Source organism: Malus sylvestris, chromosome 1, assembly GCF_916048215.2.
Source record: "Malus sylvestris chromosome 1, drMalSylv7.2, whole genome shotgun sequence".
NCBI classification, from domain to species: Eukaryota; Viridiplantae; Streptophyta; class Magnoliopsida; order Rosales; family Rosaceae; genus Malus; species Malus sylvestris.
In genome coordinates, this window is record NC_062260.1 from 27,915,191 (window position 1) to 27,932,258 (window position 17,068).

The following is a 17,068-nucleotide window of genomic DNA, read 5'->3' on the forward strand; positions in this document are numbered from 1 at the left end:
TTTTAGCTGTTTATCGTTTATCATGCGATCAGTTTTAGTTAGATACTATTTATGTTTAATTTTATATAAAAAATTAAAAATAAATTTTTACCGATATATAATGAACGACTAAGATGTAAGGATTCTTAAGATCCCCATCATTTGAATCCAAATTCCATTCATATGGACATAAAAAGAAATAAGACATTTCCTAAAAGACATATAATATTTACAAAAATGTATCCACTTGTCATCTTGATTTTCCAATAACAAAAAATTGACAGATAATAATTTTTTATTTCTTATTTTTATCAAAAAAAAAAAATTGATGAGTGATTAAGGAAGAACCGAAGAAAGTATATAAGAACAGTTGTGATCAGGGAGCGCAGCTACAAAACCCTCACAGAGACAGAGAGCTATGGAGGAAGTAGCTATCGTTTTATATCCATCACCGCCGATTGGCCACTTGGTCTCCATGGTAGAGCTAGGCAAGCTCATACTCACCCACCACCCTTCTCTGCGCGTCCACATCCTCATCACCACCCCGCCCTACCGCGCCGACGACACCGCCTCATACATCACCTCCGTTTCCGCCACCATCCCTTCCCTCATCTTCCACCACCTCCCCACCATCTCTCTCCCTCCCTCCCTCGCCTCCTCCCCCAACCACGAAACCCTAACCTTCGAAGTCCTACGCCTCAACAACCCTAACGTCCACCAAGCCCTCCTCTCCATCTCCCAGAACTTCTCCATCAAAGCTTTTGTCATGGACTTCTTCTGCGCTCTCGGGCTCTCCGTTGCCACCGAGCTGAGCATCCCCAGCTACTTCTTCTACACGTCCGGCGCCGCCACCCTCGCCGGCTTCCTTTGCTTCCCCACCATTCACAACAATACCGACAAAAGCCTCAAAGACCTAAATACCCTTATCAACATTCCAGGAGTCCCGCCGATTCCTTCCTCCGATATGGCGAAACCGATTCTTGAACGAAACGACAAGGCGTACGAACATTTCCTAGAAAGCTCAAAGCAGTTCCCCAAATCCGCTGGGGTTATCGTAAACACGTTCGAATCTCTCGAACCTAGAGCTCTCAAAGCAATATCGGACGGTCTGTGCTTGCCCGAGAACTTTCCCACGCCGCCGGTCTACCCCATCGGACCGCTGATTGTTTCCCACGGCGGTGGAGGCCGCGGGGTCGAGTGTTTGAAATGGCTGGACTCACAGCCAAGTGGAAGCGTGGTGTTCCTCTGTTTTGGGAGCTTGGGATTGTTTTCAAAGGAGCAGTTGAAGGAAATTGCAATTGGGTTGGAGAATAGTGGGCAGAGATTTTTGTGGGTGGTCCGTAATCCGCCGGCCCATAATCAAATTGGGGTGGCCATTACGGACCAGTCCGATCCAGAATTGAAATCTTTGCTTCCCGATGGGTTCTTGGATCGGACCAAAGACCACGGTCTCGTGGTCAAGACGTGGGCCCCGCAAATGGCGGTGTTGAATCACGACTCGGTGGGTGGGTTTGTGAGTCATTGCGGGTGGAACTCGGTGTTGGAATCGGTGTGTGCTGGGGTGCCGATGGTGGCTTGGCCACTCTACGCCGAGCAGAGATTCAACCGGGTCGTTTTGGTGGAGGAGATTAAAATTGCATTGCCAATGAACGAGTCGGAAGACGGGTTTGTGATTGCGGCAGAGGTGGAGAAGCGAGTTATCGAGTTGATGGACTCGTCCGAGGGCGAGTCGATTAGGATGCGTACAAAGGCTTTTCAGAACGAAGCCCATGCAGCGTTGGATGAGGGCGGGTCGTCTCGGGTTGCATTGAATAAACTACTTGAACTATGGAGCCAAACCGGTTAGAGTCCGACCGGGTTTATGACTTTTTTTTCTTTGACCGGGTTTATGACTTTGTTATTGTATTTTCCGGCCATGATTTTCTTCTTGTTCAATTTTATCAACGGAATCTTCAATTACAAATGATCAATACGATTCATGCCAATAATTACTTCGATTAACAGTATTTCCGACAATGATTTTCTATTTTTTTTAGTTAATTTTATCTGCAACATGTTATTTTGATTGTGTTAGATGAATTCTCAAAAAATTATGTTTCACTGGTGAAAGAAGAGTTGTAAATGCGGTTGAAAACCAATAGCAAATGAACATGTATCTGAATAATTGTAATTAAATATTTTTTATTTATAATTGGATTTCAGCATCACTTTTTGCTCTACTTTTAACAGCAAAGTTTGGTTTTTCATAAAAACAAAGATATTCTTTGACAAAAAAAAAAAAAAAAAAAAAAAAACAAAGGCATTATTTTGATTCCTTTGTGTCCACAAAGGAAGATTCATGTCATTCTTCACCACGTATATATCTTAAACGCACGTAAGCCATTGCGTCAACAATTTCCTCGATGGCAGACATCTATCATTGGAAAATTTACGTTTGGGACATATATTGGTGTCGTTTTGCCAAACTAGTCAAAATAAGTATGATTTAAATACTATTTACAACGGTTTTCTGAATATTTAATTAGCTTTATATAACGTTGTCCCGCACCGAAAGACATGAAGGTTATCCTCTTTGCATCGACCTAACTAGATACATGTTTTCTTTGCCCATTCTGCAGAAGATAAAATGAACATGAAAAATCTCAAGTAATGGTCTTATAATAACGTGCACTATTGAAACATAGTTGTATGATTGTGGTGTACGTACGTCCACTATCCTCGAAGCATATGCCAAATAACCTTATAATGTATCCTTATTATGCTTCGTTTTATACCTTAGAGATATTTGAGAGTTCGTTTGGAGGTGTTTTTAAGATGACTAAAAACTTTTTTGATGAGAGTACTTTTGAAACTAATCTTAATACAAATGTGAGTAAATCTTGAAAAAAAAAATAATTTTAAGTGTTTCTTGCAAGAAACACCAAAAAGCACTTGTGGAACTCAAATACACTTTCACCAACAGTTTTTTCAGTCATTTTAAAAGCACCTCCAAACGAGTCCTTAAATTGCTCAAATTTCTAAATGAATTTGAACAATAGTGTACAAAATCAGGAACAATCCTCTCACTAAATGACCTACTCCATATCTGCTACTCACGTATTACGTACATTTATTGAGTACTGATTATAAGAAAAAAACAAAAACAAAAAAACAAAAAGGAGCTGCAAATATTGACTTAGTTATAAGAGACAAGATGAAAGACCTAGATACATTTATCTCGTACGTACTAAACCTGACTAGGTGACTAACTCTCTACGTGAGACTGTAAGAGCTTTCTATAAAAGCTCTACCAGTTTCCATAAGAGAGAGATGAGAAGATCATCAAGAAGCAATTAGAACAACTTGGAACACTCACAAAATCAACACAAATCTAACACACACACACTAGCCAGTGATTTCACTGTCGGTTGAGAATTTTGAGATCCAGAATAACTGAGAAACTTGTAATGCCAGTTCTGGAAGCAATGATTTTGACCTGATTTGCTGATCTCCACATATATATTTATATATGCAAAAATATTCACCATGCACATTGCATGTAACCAGAATAAATTAGATGTTTCACGATCAATCTCTTCATCTTCTATATATGAAAAGTTAGAACAAGCTCACCCAAAAAATACTCCAAAGTATCAATGGAGGCTATAGTTTTATACCCATCACCGGCAATAGGCCACTTGGTCACCATGGTGGAGCTTGGCAAACTCATACTTACAACTCGCTCTCCAAATTCTATATCCATCCACATCCTCATCACCACTCCCCCATATAGGGTGGATGATACTGCTTCGTATATCGCCTCCATCTCTTCCGATTCCATCATCTTCCACCACCTCCCCGCCATCTCACTCCCTCCCTGCGCCACCTCCTCAGTGCCCGCACACGAAACCTTAATCTGTGACGTCCTCCGCCTCAACAATCCTAATGTCCATAATTCTCTCCGTTCCATCATCGACAAAAACTACAAGATTCAAGCCTTTGTCATGGACATCTTCTGCTCTCCTGCGCTTTCTGTCGTCACCAAACTCAACATCCCCGGTTATTTCCTCTTCACCTCTGGCGCAGCCTGCCTCGCCTGCGCCCTCTACCTTCCCACCATTCACAAAATCATAGACAAAAGCATAAAAGACTTAAATACCCTTCTCACCATCCCGGGATCACCACCTATCCCATCTTCAGATATGCCGAAACCCCTTCGAGATCGTAACAATATAGTTTACGACTCCTTTGTCGAAAACTCAATCGAGTTGGCCAAATCAGCCGGCATTATAGTAAACACCTTCGAACGGCTCGAGCCGAGAGCCGTTAAAGAAATATCAGACGGACTGTGTGTGCCGGATGGCCCCACGCCGCCTGTCTACTGCATCGGACCGCTGATAGTAGCCGTTGCGTACAACAAAAGAGCTGCAGGAATGCACTCAGGAGGTGATAACGTGTCCAAGTGTCTGACGTGGCTGGACTCTCAGCCACGTGGCAGCGTGGTGTTTCTATGTTTTGGAAGCCTAGGGTTGTTCAGTAAAGAGCAGCTGAAGGAAATAGCGTTAGGGTTGGAGAGGAGTGGGCATAGGTTTTTGTGGGTGGTGCGAAATCCTCCTAATTCTCAAAACGGTCAAACCGTTGACCTTAAGGTTCAAGCCGGACCGGATTTGGAATCTTTGCTTCCGGATGGATTTTTGGGTAGGACCAAAGACAGGGGGCTTGTGGTGAAGATGTGGGCACCACAAGTGGCGGTGTTGAACCATGACTCCGTAGGAGGGTTTGTTACTCACTGCGGGTGGAACTCGGTGTTGGAGGCGGTGTGCGCGGGGGTGCCGATGGTTGCTTGGCCGCTGTATGCGGAGCAAAGGTTTAATAGGGTTGTGCTGGTGGAGGAGATCAAGATTGCTTTGCCGATGGACGATTCGAAAGACGGGTTTGTGAGTGCGGCTGAGGTGGAGAAACGAGTTACTGAATTGATGAACTCGGACTCGATGGAAGGTAATTCCATCCGGGTTCGGGCCAAGGATATGCAAATTGAAGCACGTGCTGCGTTGAGTGAGAGCGGGACGTCTAGGGTTGCATTAACTAGACTCCTAAAGTCGTGGAACCAATCATAGGAGATTTTTTTTCTTTTTGAAAATCACAGAAATATTAGGGCAAAAATGTTATTCTTACAACCTACTTGTAGAAAGATAGACCCACATACGTTGGTGGGTGCTACCTTTATTAGAAAGATAGTACAAATTATTGTATAAATAAATGGTAAGTGTAGTATTACGTGTAAAATGTAGCTAGCCCTATGTTAAGAGATTATTTACATTATTGTGTATTTCACAAAACAACAAAGCAAGTTGAGGACTAGAAGATCGTAGCTCAATTCTGATAGATTACATCAATTTTTGCAAGCCGAAATTAATGTCATCTTCCCAGGGCCGAACCAGAGATTTTTGAGGCCCGGGACAACGTAAAAAAAAATGCCCTAACTTCATGTAAGAAAAGTATTTATTTTCACACATAAGACATGGAAAAAATTATACTTAGAAAAACACTTCAAACTTAATAATTTAGAAACACAGAAAGACTAATTTATTTTGTATTGAGAGAGGGAAACAAAAAGACTTACGGGCTTACAAGTAGATAGATGATGAGTTTTGTTTTCCATCTGAACTTCGTATGTGTTTTTGAATAAATCGTGAGATGTTTTTTTTCTTATTTACTAACCTTGTCAATATGGGACTAAAAAATAATGATGTTTTCGAGTCTTTAATTGATATGTATTATTAATGAATGGGCACTAAATTAAACATTTTGATGACACGTCATATAATTTACAAATTTGGTCTACATATTATTCTTTGTTGAAGATTAGACTTGAATTAAAACGAATATTTAAAAATAACAATCCACATAGCTACTAGATAGTAACTAAAAATAAATTAACAACCAAACAAAAATTTGTAAAAATTGAAAAGAATAAACATGCACATAGCATTTCGAACTTAGGACCTCTTGTTAATTTTAAACAACAAAAATCATTGTTTCTAATTAAACTTCTTGATCCTTTAACCAAATTTTATAAATTTATAATCTTATAAAAAGAAATTTGTAAAAAATAGAAGGTAAATAAGCACACATGGTGTTTTGAACCCAAGACCTCCTCATTATTTTCAAATGACAAACCACCACTTCTAATTAAATTTCTGTGTCTTTGAACCAAATTTTATAAATTTATACTCTCATAAAAACATATATAAATATATCACCATAATAATTTTGGTGCCCCTAATTTGTTTGGACCCTGGACGGTTGCCCTGCCTGCACTGGGCCTGGGCCGGCCCTGCATCTTCCATTCAGTACTTGGACGGAAAGTGTCGAACGGAAAATGCAGTTGGATCCTTGCAAAACTAATGTCATCTTCCATTCAGTGCTTGGAGGGAAAAGTGTGGAAAGGAAAGTGCAGTTGGATGCTGGACGTATTTTCCAAAAGAATGATATAGTTAGTTGATAATTTATATCAAACACTCCTATACATACCAAAGCAACTCCCTATCGATTTCACTACTTTCTCTCTTGCCATCCAAAAAATCTCTCATTCCTCAGTGTAAAAATATGGCAGAGGCAATAGTTTTGTATCCGTTTCCAGGATTGGGTCACCTTATCGCCTTGGTATTCGGGAAGCCATTACTTACTCCACCCCCCCTCCCCCTCTCCTTCCTTTCATTCTCCATCACAATCTTCGTTTCCACCGGGCCAACCACCACGGTCGACACCACTAAACTTGTCACAGACTCCAACACTCAACCAACAACATACGTACTTGGCAAAAAAAAAAACTGACAACATACGTAGAATCAGTTCCACCACCCATCCTTCCTTCAACTTCCAACACCTCCCAAACCTGTCCTCGATCCGCCCATTATCGCTTTCAAGATCACGCGACTTCACATCCGCAAAGCCCTCCAAACCCTTTCCCAAACAACCAACTCCAAAGCCTTTACCATTGACACACTACAACACAACAACTCATCTACCACGATAATTTTATCACGGACTTTATGAGCTCGTTATAAAAAGTACAAATTTACCACGGGCATAATAAGCACGTAGTAATAACAATATATTATCACGGACAAATCTTAGCTTGTTGTAAAATAGCAATGAATGACCACGTGCAAAATTGCACGTTATAAATATACTAAAACCACCACGGACAATGCTTGTGGTTATTATTGTTAACCCCCACATCGTTTTTTTGTTATCCATCACTGACATAATATGTGGTGGAATCACACACACTTAACTAAAAATTTTAGAGGAGGCGGGACAAGAATTTTGCAAAATTTCTAACATCTTTGAAATTTGAAAATTTCACAGCACTCCCGCACACTTCTCAAATTTCATTTATTGGTTTATCTCATCCCATCAGCTAGTAACCGCACAACTCCCCCTCCCCAAATCGTGAGAAATTAAATTGAACTCTATCACTCTCCTCTCTCTTAACATTTCACCAACAACAATAATTTTTCAGTTTTCTCCTTTCTTCCTCGTCCACCTTGAGTCCTTAGGTATCTCCGCTACTCTCTCTCTCTCTCCCTCTCTCCCCTCTGTTTGGCTGCCGATAAAATCCCAATTCACCACTATTCCATTTCCCCGGTAAATGAAATTTCTATCATGGCGTACAGGACGAGTTGACTACCTTAAGTGTTATATGGAAAAGGAGAATTAAAGATGATTCCTTTGCCGGATGTTGAACAAGTATTGGTATGTACTGTATCTAATGCTAAATGAAGTTTCAATGTTCCTTGACTCTTTGGTCCTTATAATTTCAGGTGTCTTAGGTATTTTTTTGACATGCACCGTGTACTCACTTGGATCATGATTACTTGCCTTTTGTCTAATTGACTTTGTGAATTTGAATTGTTTTGTGTATGATGTCCTTAAGTGTTGAGTTTTGATTTCTAAGCTTTATATTTTTCCTTGTTTGTCTCATAGGTGGTTGGTGGTTCTACTTCATGAGGGTTTATATTCAAATATCAACTACTATGTTTGGGCACCTGCAAATTTGAATTGTGATTGGCTTGAAGAAATGATTGCAGAGAATATGAATATCATTGGAGGACCAAGGATGGAACTAGGACTTGAGTTTGTTTTAGAGTGAAACAAAGTCTACACTACTGTAGCATAACTCAGTGATTTGGTTTTCTTAATATAACTACTCATTTTGTTGTTAGCTTTTAGTTTAATATTTGAATATGTGAATTTTTATAAAGTAAATATGCAATCTTGTAAATAAATATCTTTATATATATATATATATATATATATATATATATATTTGTTTATTGATTTTTTTTTTTAATTTTCAGAAAATTTTATACAACGGGCAATAGCCGTGATCAATTTGTAATCCACAATGGCCAAAACATGTGGTATTAGATTCCAATATACCACAAGCACAATTCGTGGTTACATTGCATTTGACAACGAGCATAGCTCGTGGTAGAAATAGAGACTTTTTATCACATCCAGAATACTAACGGGCACGATGTCCGTGGTAGATTGCAATTTATCACGGACATCCACCGTGGTAGATGAGCTTTTTTCTACTAGTGACATGTCCTGCGACACTGCGTTTGACGTCGCAAGAGACCTCAACATCCCAACCTTTTACTTCTACACCTCCGCCGCCAATACCCTTGCCGTGTTCTTCACTGAAACAAGTCAACTGATTTTCCTAAGCCCATTCCCATCTCCGGCATACCGCAATTCCCAGTTTCAGCATTTGCCCACAACACTATTCTACCGCAGTTTAAAATTTTGAATACAACGGCTAGCTGATTGCAGCTAGCCGTTGCCTTACATTTTTTTTTTAAATTTTTTTTATGAATTTAAACCTTTTTTTTTCCTATAAATATCTAAATCATTTATTCACCATTTCTCACATAATTTTCACCTGGCATACTATCTCACTTCATTATATTTCAAATTTAAGTTGTAGTTTTTAAATTTAAGTTGTTGTTTTAAATTTAAATAAATTATGTTTGGCCCTCGGTTGGAGACGGTTTTTTGTGACAGGGCTAAAATGAGCCCTATGGCCCTTTGACCCTTGGTTGGAGATGGAGGCAAATATGATTATGTATTGTTTATTAAAATATTAATATTTTAGATGACCAGATGGTTAAAACGAGCTAGCCCTCGGTTAGAGATGGCCTAAGCCCACTCTCTTAAATATTCAACCACTTTTTGCCCTCATGATTTTGGGTTTGAAGATTTGCAGGCAAACATGGAGTTTGTGAGAGGAAGTGAGGGAGAGAGATAGGAGAGTTTGGGTATACGAAATCTCATCTTGAGATTAACGGAAGAAAAATGGTGATGGTGGAATTTATTTATTTATTTTTTTTCTAAACAAGAAATATTTTCTACACTAAAGGGTGGAGGAGTGAGATAAGCTTCACAATGGGCGAGCCACAATAATGTGGTTCAAATTCGTCTTAAATTTAAATTCCAAAAATATTTTAGTCAGTAGCTTAGTTCTACATTGCACCAAATACTTCATTATTCTTGTACAACTTAGTCCATACTAAGTTAATCCGACTTAATCAAGTTAGTTAAATTCGAAATAGTCCGTACAAAATTTCAACATGAACTGCTCAGTAACCACCTTATTGGAAGAAAATGTATACACATATGAAGTAAATGTATTCCGATTAAGGTCGGTGGCAACCTTTTCTTCATTCCCTCTGCAACCTTTTTCTTTCCTTTTTGTTTATTTCCCTTGCTTTTCTTCCTACGTATTCCATAGCCTTTTCACCACTGACTATCACTAATCTCTCCATGCACTCAGATCCACTCATCGAACTCTCAGATCCTTTCATTCATCCATACACCCATCTACATGTCTTTCTTCCGGATTCCACCGATTCCATCTCTATTCAGACCTTCAACCAATTTTGACCGCGAACTGTTGTGGTCACCAACTGAGAAGGTAATGTAGAGTTCCAGTGTTCACACCGGCTCGGGTGGCCACACCACCTCATTCTCTCTATCTGCCTTTTCTGGCAGTGTTGCTTGTGGTAATCCCACAGGCTTCTTTGCTTTGGTGGTCTTGTTTGACGAGATGTTATCGTTTGGAAGTCGGAATCCATCTTCTTTCCACCTCTGAGGTGATGGTTCCTGGTAATAGTTGGTAGTGGCGGTTCGAGATCGTCGAGGTGTGCTGCTGCGGCGGTGATTTCGGCGGAAGAGCTGGAAGAAAGCATTTCGGTTAAGGTTTTCTGTTTTTTTTGTTGTGGGCCAATCCTTGTTTTGGGCTTTGGGTTACTTTTGAGGTCCATATTTTTGTTTATTTAGAATCTTTTTATGACAACATTATCACTCATTCCATTACTAAGAAGAAACTGTTAGATGATCTCTTAGTGGAGGAAGGGAAACCCTAGAAATCGAAGGTTATGGAGCCTAATGTCAATATATAGACTAATGCTAAATAAATCAATCATCAACGATCACATTATATAATTTATAAAAGTATCATTTAAATTGATCGTCTTCATAACATTACTCTAATATATTTTGGACTTCATGAATTGAACCACGTGTATTCTAGTAAAGTTGCTTTTGTTGTAGGCCTGGAAAGGGTCTACTTGTGGTGAACACCCGAGTAGCTTTTCGTGATCATGACTCCTGTTTTTGATTTGTTGTCACGGATGGTAAAATAAGTCAGTGGGCACCGATTATATCAAATATCAATTGTTGGATTTGTATGAATGTTTGATTACTCACTTGTCACTTTCCCTTCCTTTTGGACACTACTTAGATATACAAGGAGTCATTCTTTTTTACATGTAGATGTGTTGTCATTTTAGTGTACACCCATCATAATATGGAACCATGCACTCTCATTCACATTATCTAAATTTTTTTCTTGAAGAATTCATTCAATTTGGAGATTATTTGTCATCCATATGCATGTGTTGACAAATTGACAATTCATCATGAATACATCAATTTGTTACTTTAATTGTTGACTTTTTTGACACGTGATGACTAAACATTCTCCAAACTAAATGAATTTTAAAACAGATGATCTTTTATATGATTATGATGATGATGATAAAGAGAATGAATGTTTTGAATAGGATATTTGTACAACGAAATGATGTCGCGTCGTTATTAAAGAATGAATGGTTTTACACATAAGGAGCCAAGTGGTAGACGAGTTCGGTATCGAGAGCTTGTAACTAAGTGTGATATTAAAGTGATTGGTTGTATGAAGTCGTTAGTTTGGTACTATAGTCACAAGTCACACCCTATCCACAATGGGTAGATAGTTAATAAACATTAACATAAAAAAACGTGATAAACTTTTTAGGCCCAACATTCTTGCTTCACCTTATCGATATTGATATTGTCTCAACTGAACTACCAATGAAAATCTTTAGTTGAATCCAAAACAACATGTCGTATCAAACTGCTATAGTATTTCTTAGTCCATGGATCCGTAAAGTACCCAGTCGTTTCAAACTGTCGTAGTATTATTGCTTAGTCCATAGATAAGTATGTTGAGAGTTGTCCCACATTGGTGAGGGACAAAGTTTGCTATGTGCTTGTATGATATTGGGCTACTCCTCATATTACCAATTGGTTTTATGGTGGAACCTCAATTTCATCATGGTATCAGAGCAAGGTTGTCCACGTGTGAAGCCCAATGGCCACACGCGCTCCACATCACCCAGTTGTTGTCTACGTGTAGGCTTGAAAATCCGCCACATGTGCAGAGGCGTGTTGAGAGTTGTCCCACATTGGTGAGGGACAAGGTTTGTTATGTGCTTATATGATATTGGGCTACTCCTCATATGGCCAATTGGTTTTATGGTGGAACTTCAATTTCATCAAAGTAAGGTACATGTTTTTTCAGACTGATCATTAGCAGTTTGGCTATGTGCATTTTCTTTAACTTTGATCTCATTTTTTTGGTATTGTTGATCATTTTATTAAAGTGTTCAATTATCAGCCAGAACTTAAACTTTAAGTTTCTGGTTTTAGATTAGTTAACCACTTATATTTTGATACTCGAAATTTAAAATCAAAACTTTTAAAATTTTGATCTATACTCTAAATTAAACAACCCTTTGTGTCATTTAGAATATTAGAATCTTTCAATAATTAAGTACAGTAATTCAATTGTGTTGTGTGCATGGAATTGCAAAAAGCTACAACAGGCCAACAATTGCAAAGACAAGATGACGAGAATGAGTTGAGCTGGGTCACGGGATAACGTCAAGAAACCAAACTAAGAGAAACCCGTGACCGTGGACATTGCACTGAAGGCAAACAAACAAACAAACTCTCCTTGTCTTTCTTTTCAACTTCTTCGTGACTACTTCAACTTCACCACCAGACAACAAAACCTTCTCTCTCTTGATCGATGTCATCAGAATATATTTGTTTAAGGCTGAGACGATCTTGAATTCTTCGCTCACAATCTCAATGCATTGCGCATCGTTTTGCTTCCTGAAGGGACCCGTGATTACATATTGTTCTAACTTCTATCCACCATTCTACACCACAACCTACTCCCTGACCAATCATCGTCATCATTTCACTCGATTCAGTACGTACGGCTCCCCGATGTATTTCATCTGCTGTGCATGTGGTGTGCTTGACTTAGATCTCAATGATCAATTCAAACAATGATGACAAGAGCAACTTCCCAATGGGTCACCTATCCTAGAAGTGCTCTCGTGAGTTCCAACGGAACCCGAAGCCAATGAGCTCCCAAAAAGCCTCGTGCTAGGTAGGGATAAGAATATACATTTAAAGATCACTCCCCTTGACGATGTGGGATCTTACAATCCACCCCCCTTAAGGGGCCCGACGACCTCGTCGGCACACCACGGCCAGGGTTAGGCTCTGATACCATTTGTCACGTCCCGGCCTGAGGTCCACCACATCCTGGGCCCGATCCACCACCGTAGCACGATATTGTCCGCTTTGGGCTTACCATTCTCTCATTATTTTGTTTTTGGGAACTCACGAGCAACTTCCTAGTGGGTCACTCATCCTTGGAGTGCTCTCGTGTGCTACTCGCTTAACTTCAGAGTTCCAATGGAACCCGAAGCCAGTGAGCTCCCAAAAGGTCTCGTGCTAGGTAGGGATGAGAATATACATTTAAGGATCACTCCCCTGCGCGATGTGGGATCTTACACTTTCAACCTATTTCATTTAGTATTTATCGACATCAACAATATACTTTAATTGCTATAAGGAGCAATGTTCCTTTTAATTTCGTCATACATATATGGAGGGGATATTTCAGTAGCCAGCTTCGGTTTTTGGGAATCAAGCAAATAAAATTCACGAACACAAACATACTAATTTATTGTACCTTATTAATATTTGACTTTAGTTGACTACTTCTTTGATCTGGAAACCCTTCTGATCAAAACCATCAAACAAAGCACACGATAGAACACGAAAAACCCTAGCAGGATGTAGATATTAGTCCACCTCTGCCCTTCATGCAGCCCTCTCTTCTGCAACACGTCGCCTCCCGTCACCATGCAAACTTTACTATCACTGTTACTCTCTTGGTACCATATCAAACACGTTGACACAAGGCAACCGTACTCGTTGATCAGAAGGGCATCCAGGGCATATTTGTACATGGAGAAGAAGTGCATGAAGAGCCAGTACTTGGGCATGTTACCCTGGGAGATGAAGTAGCCAGAAAAGAGAAAAAACCCGCCCAAAAGTATCGTCACGAGCGAAGTCCCGGCGATGTAGTTGGGAGCCAGAGAGCTCAAGAACAAGACGAATGAATTCGCCATTAGAACAATGATCCATATGACCAGAACAAAATAAGCAAACGCCTGCCAAGAACCACACAGACCCACCAAGAAGTAGACCGAAACGGAGTATATGATCGCAATGGCAAGCAAGTAGGGCAAGAAAACGAGAGTGTTGGCAATGAGGTATGAGGAGAGCCGGTAGATTCCGCCGGAGGTTTCTCGGAGGAGGATCGGCCTTTCGTTGATGAAGATCGGTAGGGCTTCGGTGGTGGAGGAGAGGAGGAATGTAAGAGTGAAGGCGAAGAGGCCAAACCGCTTTTCGATTCCTTGCTTATCGAATCCAATGTTGATGTAAATAGTTCCCAAAACAAGACCTACAAGAAGTGCTTCAAGAGTGTTTGTTAAAAGGAGCTGCCTTGTTCTGTAGATGATTTTCCAAAACCGGTTGTATAGAGCCAATATCTCTTGAGTTCTAGAGCTTTTGTATCTAATGACTGGCCTAAATGCCTGCTTATCATGATTAATAGGATCATTAGGAGGCGATGATGTGGTGGTTGTAGTTGTGATGGGAGGGAGGCGGTTGAGAATTTCCATGGTATACTCCAAGGCATTGAGTTGTGGAGGGACAGTGAAGTCATTAGAGAGCAGAAAAACTTCGAGAGAGGAAAGGGTTCCGTGGTGGACAACTGACCCTTTTGATAGCAAGAGGATTCTATCAACGGTGGAGAGGATTTTGAAGCTGGGTTGGTGGATTGATAAAATCACAGTGCGGTGACGCGAGGCGCAAATGGATTTTAGGGTTTGGATTACGTTGAAAGCGGAGGTGCTGTCGAGACCTGAGGTGGGCTCGTCGAGAAGGAGGACAGCAGGGTCGTGGAGAAGGCTGAGGCCTATGGAGACACGCCTGCGTTCGCCGCCCGATAGGCCTTGGCCGAGGCGGGTGTTGGACAAATGTGTGAGCCGGAGCTCGGTCAGAAGAGAGGAGACAATGGCAGCAATGTTTGTAGGGTTAGGGTTAGGGACGAGGAGGCTTGCGGCAAAAGCAAAGGTTTCAAAAACGGTGAGGAGGGGAAGGCATGCGTCGTGCTGAGGGACATAGGCTGAGAGCTTGCGGAATGAGGAATTGCTGATGGGGAAAGAGTTGAGGAGGAGAGCGCCGCTTGTGGGTGACCTTCGGGCGGCTAAGATGTCAAGCAGGGTTGATTTTCCGGCGCCGCTAGGGCCCACAATGGCGAGGATTTCGGAGGGGTAGGCGGTGAGGGAGATGTCTTTGAGGATGTAGGTGGTGGTGGGGAAGGTGCATTGCTTGAAGAGGAGGTGAAATGGGGAGAAGCTGGTGGCGGCTGTGATTGATTTGGTGTAGGATATGGAAGAGGCTGTTAGTTCGTAAGTTTTGGAGGGTGGTTGGGTTGGTGGTGCATCTGATTCCATGGAGTTTTAGGTGGTGGGTTGGACACGGAGAAGAAAGAGAAGTTGGAATGTTACTAGTAGCGGAAGAGAGAGGGATGCATGCATACAATTGAAAATTATTGTGTGCTGATGGTATTTGGTTTCTTTGAGTTTGGCATGCATGTAATGTTGGTGGAGTACTATGAATTGAAGGGCCAAAACTAATTAAATAGGTTGGGGATTGTAGATGTGTACGAAGTCAAGTTGGCTAGTTAAGATAGTATATATCTTTCTTCTGCATTATTCTGCATTAAGTTTTAATTTTTTTTGTCAATTAAATTATAATTTCGCTAGTATAAAAGAATTTGGTAATTTTTTTCTTCCTTCATCTTCTCAGTTTATTATGATGATTGAAATTTTATTCTTATAATTCATATTGAACTGAAACTAGGAAACATGCGTGGAATTTGCTTTTCTATTTAACTAAATAAGAAGAAAAAAAAGGGTAAAATATAAAGAAAAGTGCAAGTAAAAGAAATTTCAAAAGTAGTTGTGGGAGTAGAATTGGCAAAGTGGCCAATATGTTGCATGAAGAAGCATGTGAGCAAATCCATTTTTTTGTATCTCACTCCAAATTCACGAGCCTACATCTGTGCTCTCTTTCTGTCATATGCTTTTGTTTGAGAGTATAGTTGAGGCTTGGATAAAGCATTTCAATAGGCTGCCTTCACTTGACGACATGCTTTTGTATTAAATAACTGCACGTCCGTGAGTCCTACAACCCTACATGCACGATGAAATGATATGCACTTGCATAAAATATATAAATAATGCTCGCATTCTCCCACTCAAGAAATGGGCTCATTCTCAACTTGTAAATAATATATTTTTATCGTTAAAATTTTATAATTGGAACTGTTAAATCTCTTAATCTTCATTTAAAGATTTTTTCTATAAAAAAATCATTCGAATCGAACATCGTTTAGTCATCCAAATATATCAAACAAATCAACGGCTATGAATATGCTACTTGGTACCTACATCATTGATTTATTTTGATACATTTGAATGACTAAGCGAGCTTCGGTTCGAAATAATTTTTTTTTTTGTAAGAATGATCTTCTAATAATGATTAAGAAATTGAACGGTTTTGATTATAATTTTTTTTTTTTTGGTAAAATAGATTCTTTGAAAGAGGTGGAATAAACTCATCCCTCCAAGAGGGGGATTACAAGTATTATTCGTCCATAATATGTAGTTATTAGTTTCCTTCGTGCATGAGGCTTGATATTATTTCTTTTTTGTCAGTTGGAGCCAGGATTGGTAATGAGCCAATATTACACAGTACGTATATATGATAGGAAGGCATAGGTGGGGTTGATCAAAGGCAAACTAAGCAGTAGTACCAAGACTATTAATTATAGATAAACTATAAGAATTGAATTGATCAAAGAATAAGAAAACGACACAACGTGACAAAAAGAAAGTATCCAACGATAACGTCTTGACAAAAAAAATAGATAACCATAAAGCTTAATAAAATAAAAATCAGCAGAAAATAAAAGAAAATTTCAAAATATAATGATTGAATACCATGAAAGATAACAAACTCTAGTATTCTAAAAGATGCTTATATAGTCACTCAGTACTACGGTCAGATGATATTTTTTTTCACTTGAAAGTGAAATGTCTCAAGTTCGAATTTCGTAGATAACGAATTCGATACCAAATTAAGCTACTTATTGTGTGATTTTGCTATTGTGTGATTTTACCGAACTCCTCATCCTCTTAATGTAAAAAATATCGATGTACTAAAAAAATGCTTATATAGGCCTCTTGGCCCTAGACTTTTTAGGAGTACAAACACAAAACGAATTAGAAAAATCACATAATAGAGAAAAGTATATTCTAAAATCTTAAAATAATGATAAAAC

The 17,068-nt window shown here is 39.5% G+C and overlaps 3 protein-coding genes and 1 long non-coding RNA gene across 4 annotated transcripts; 3 read left to right on the top strand and 1 right to left on the bottom strand.

Moving 5' to 3' along the window:
• The first annotated feature begins 334 nt into the window (after positions 1–334).
• LOC126616891 (UDP-glycosyltransferase 88A1-like) lies at positions 335–1,980 on the top strand. Its single transcript, XM_050285027.1, has one exon. It carries the CDS (start codon positions 398–400, stop codon positions 1,823–1,825), a length of 1,428 nt encoding a protein of 475 aa, XP_050140984.1. The 5' UTR covers positions 335–397; the 3' UTR covers positions 1,826–1,980.
• Positions 1,981–3,548: 1,568 nt separating this feature from the next.
• Positions 3,549–5,295, top strand: LOC126616904 (UDP-glycosyltransferase 88A1-like). Its single transcript, XM_050285032.1, has one exon. The coding sequence runs from the start codon at positions 3,615–3,617 to the stop codon at positions 5,073–5,075; it is 1,461 nt and encodes a 486-aa protein (XP_050140989.1). The 5' UTR covers positions 3,549–3,614; the 3' UTR covers positions 5,076–5,295.
• Positions 5,296–7,610: 2,315 nt separating this feature from the next.
• LOC126616913 (uncharacterized) lies at positions 7,611–8,252 on the top strand. The gene is made up of 2 exons (XR_007621294.1): positions 7,611–7,719; positions 7,951–8,252. It is a non-coding gene; the product is annotated as an uncharacterized LOC126616913 (long non-coding RNA).
• A 4,911-nt stretch (positions 8,253–13,163) lies between these two features.
• Positions 13,164–15,492, bottom strand: LOC126616951 (ABC transporter G family member 4). Its single transcript, XM_050285057.1, has one exon. It carries the CDS (start codon positions 15,174–15,176, stop codon positions 13,368–13,370), a length of 1,809 nt encoding a protein of 602 aa, XP_050141014.1. The 5' UTR covers positions 15,177–15,492; the 3' UTR covers positions 13,164–13,367.
• Between the last annotated feature and the right edge of the window lie 1,576 nt (positions 15,493–17,068).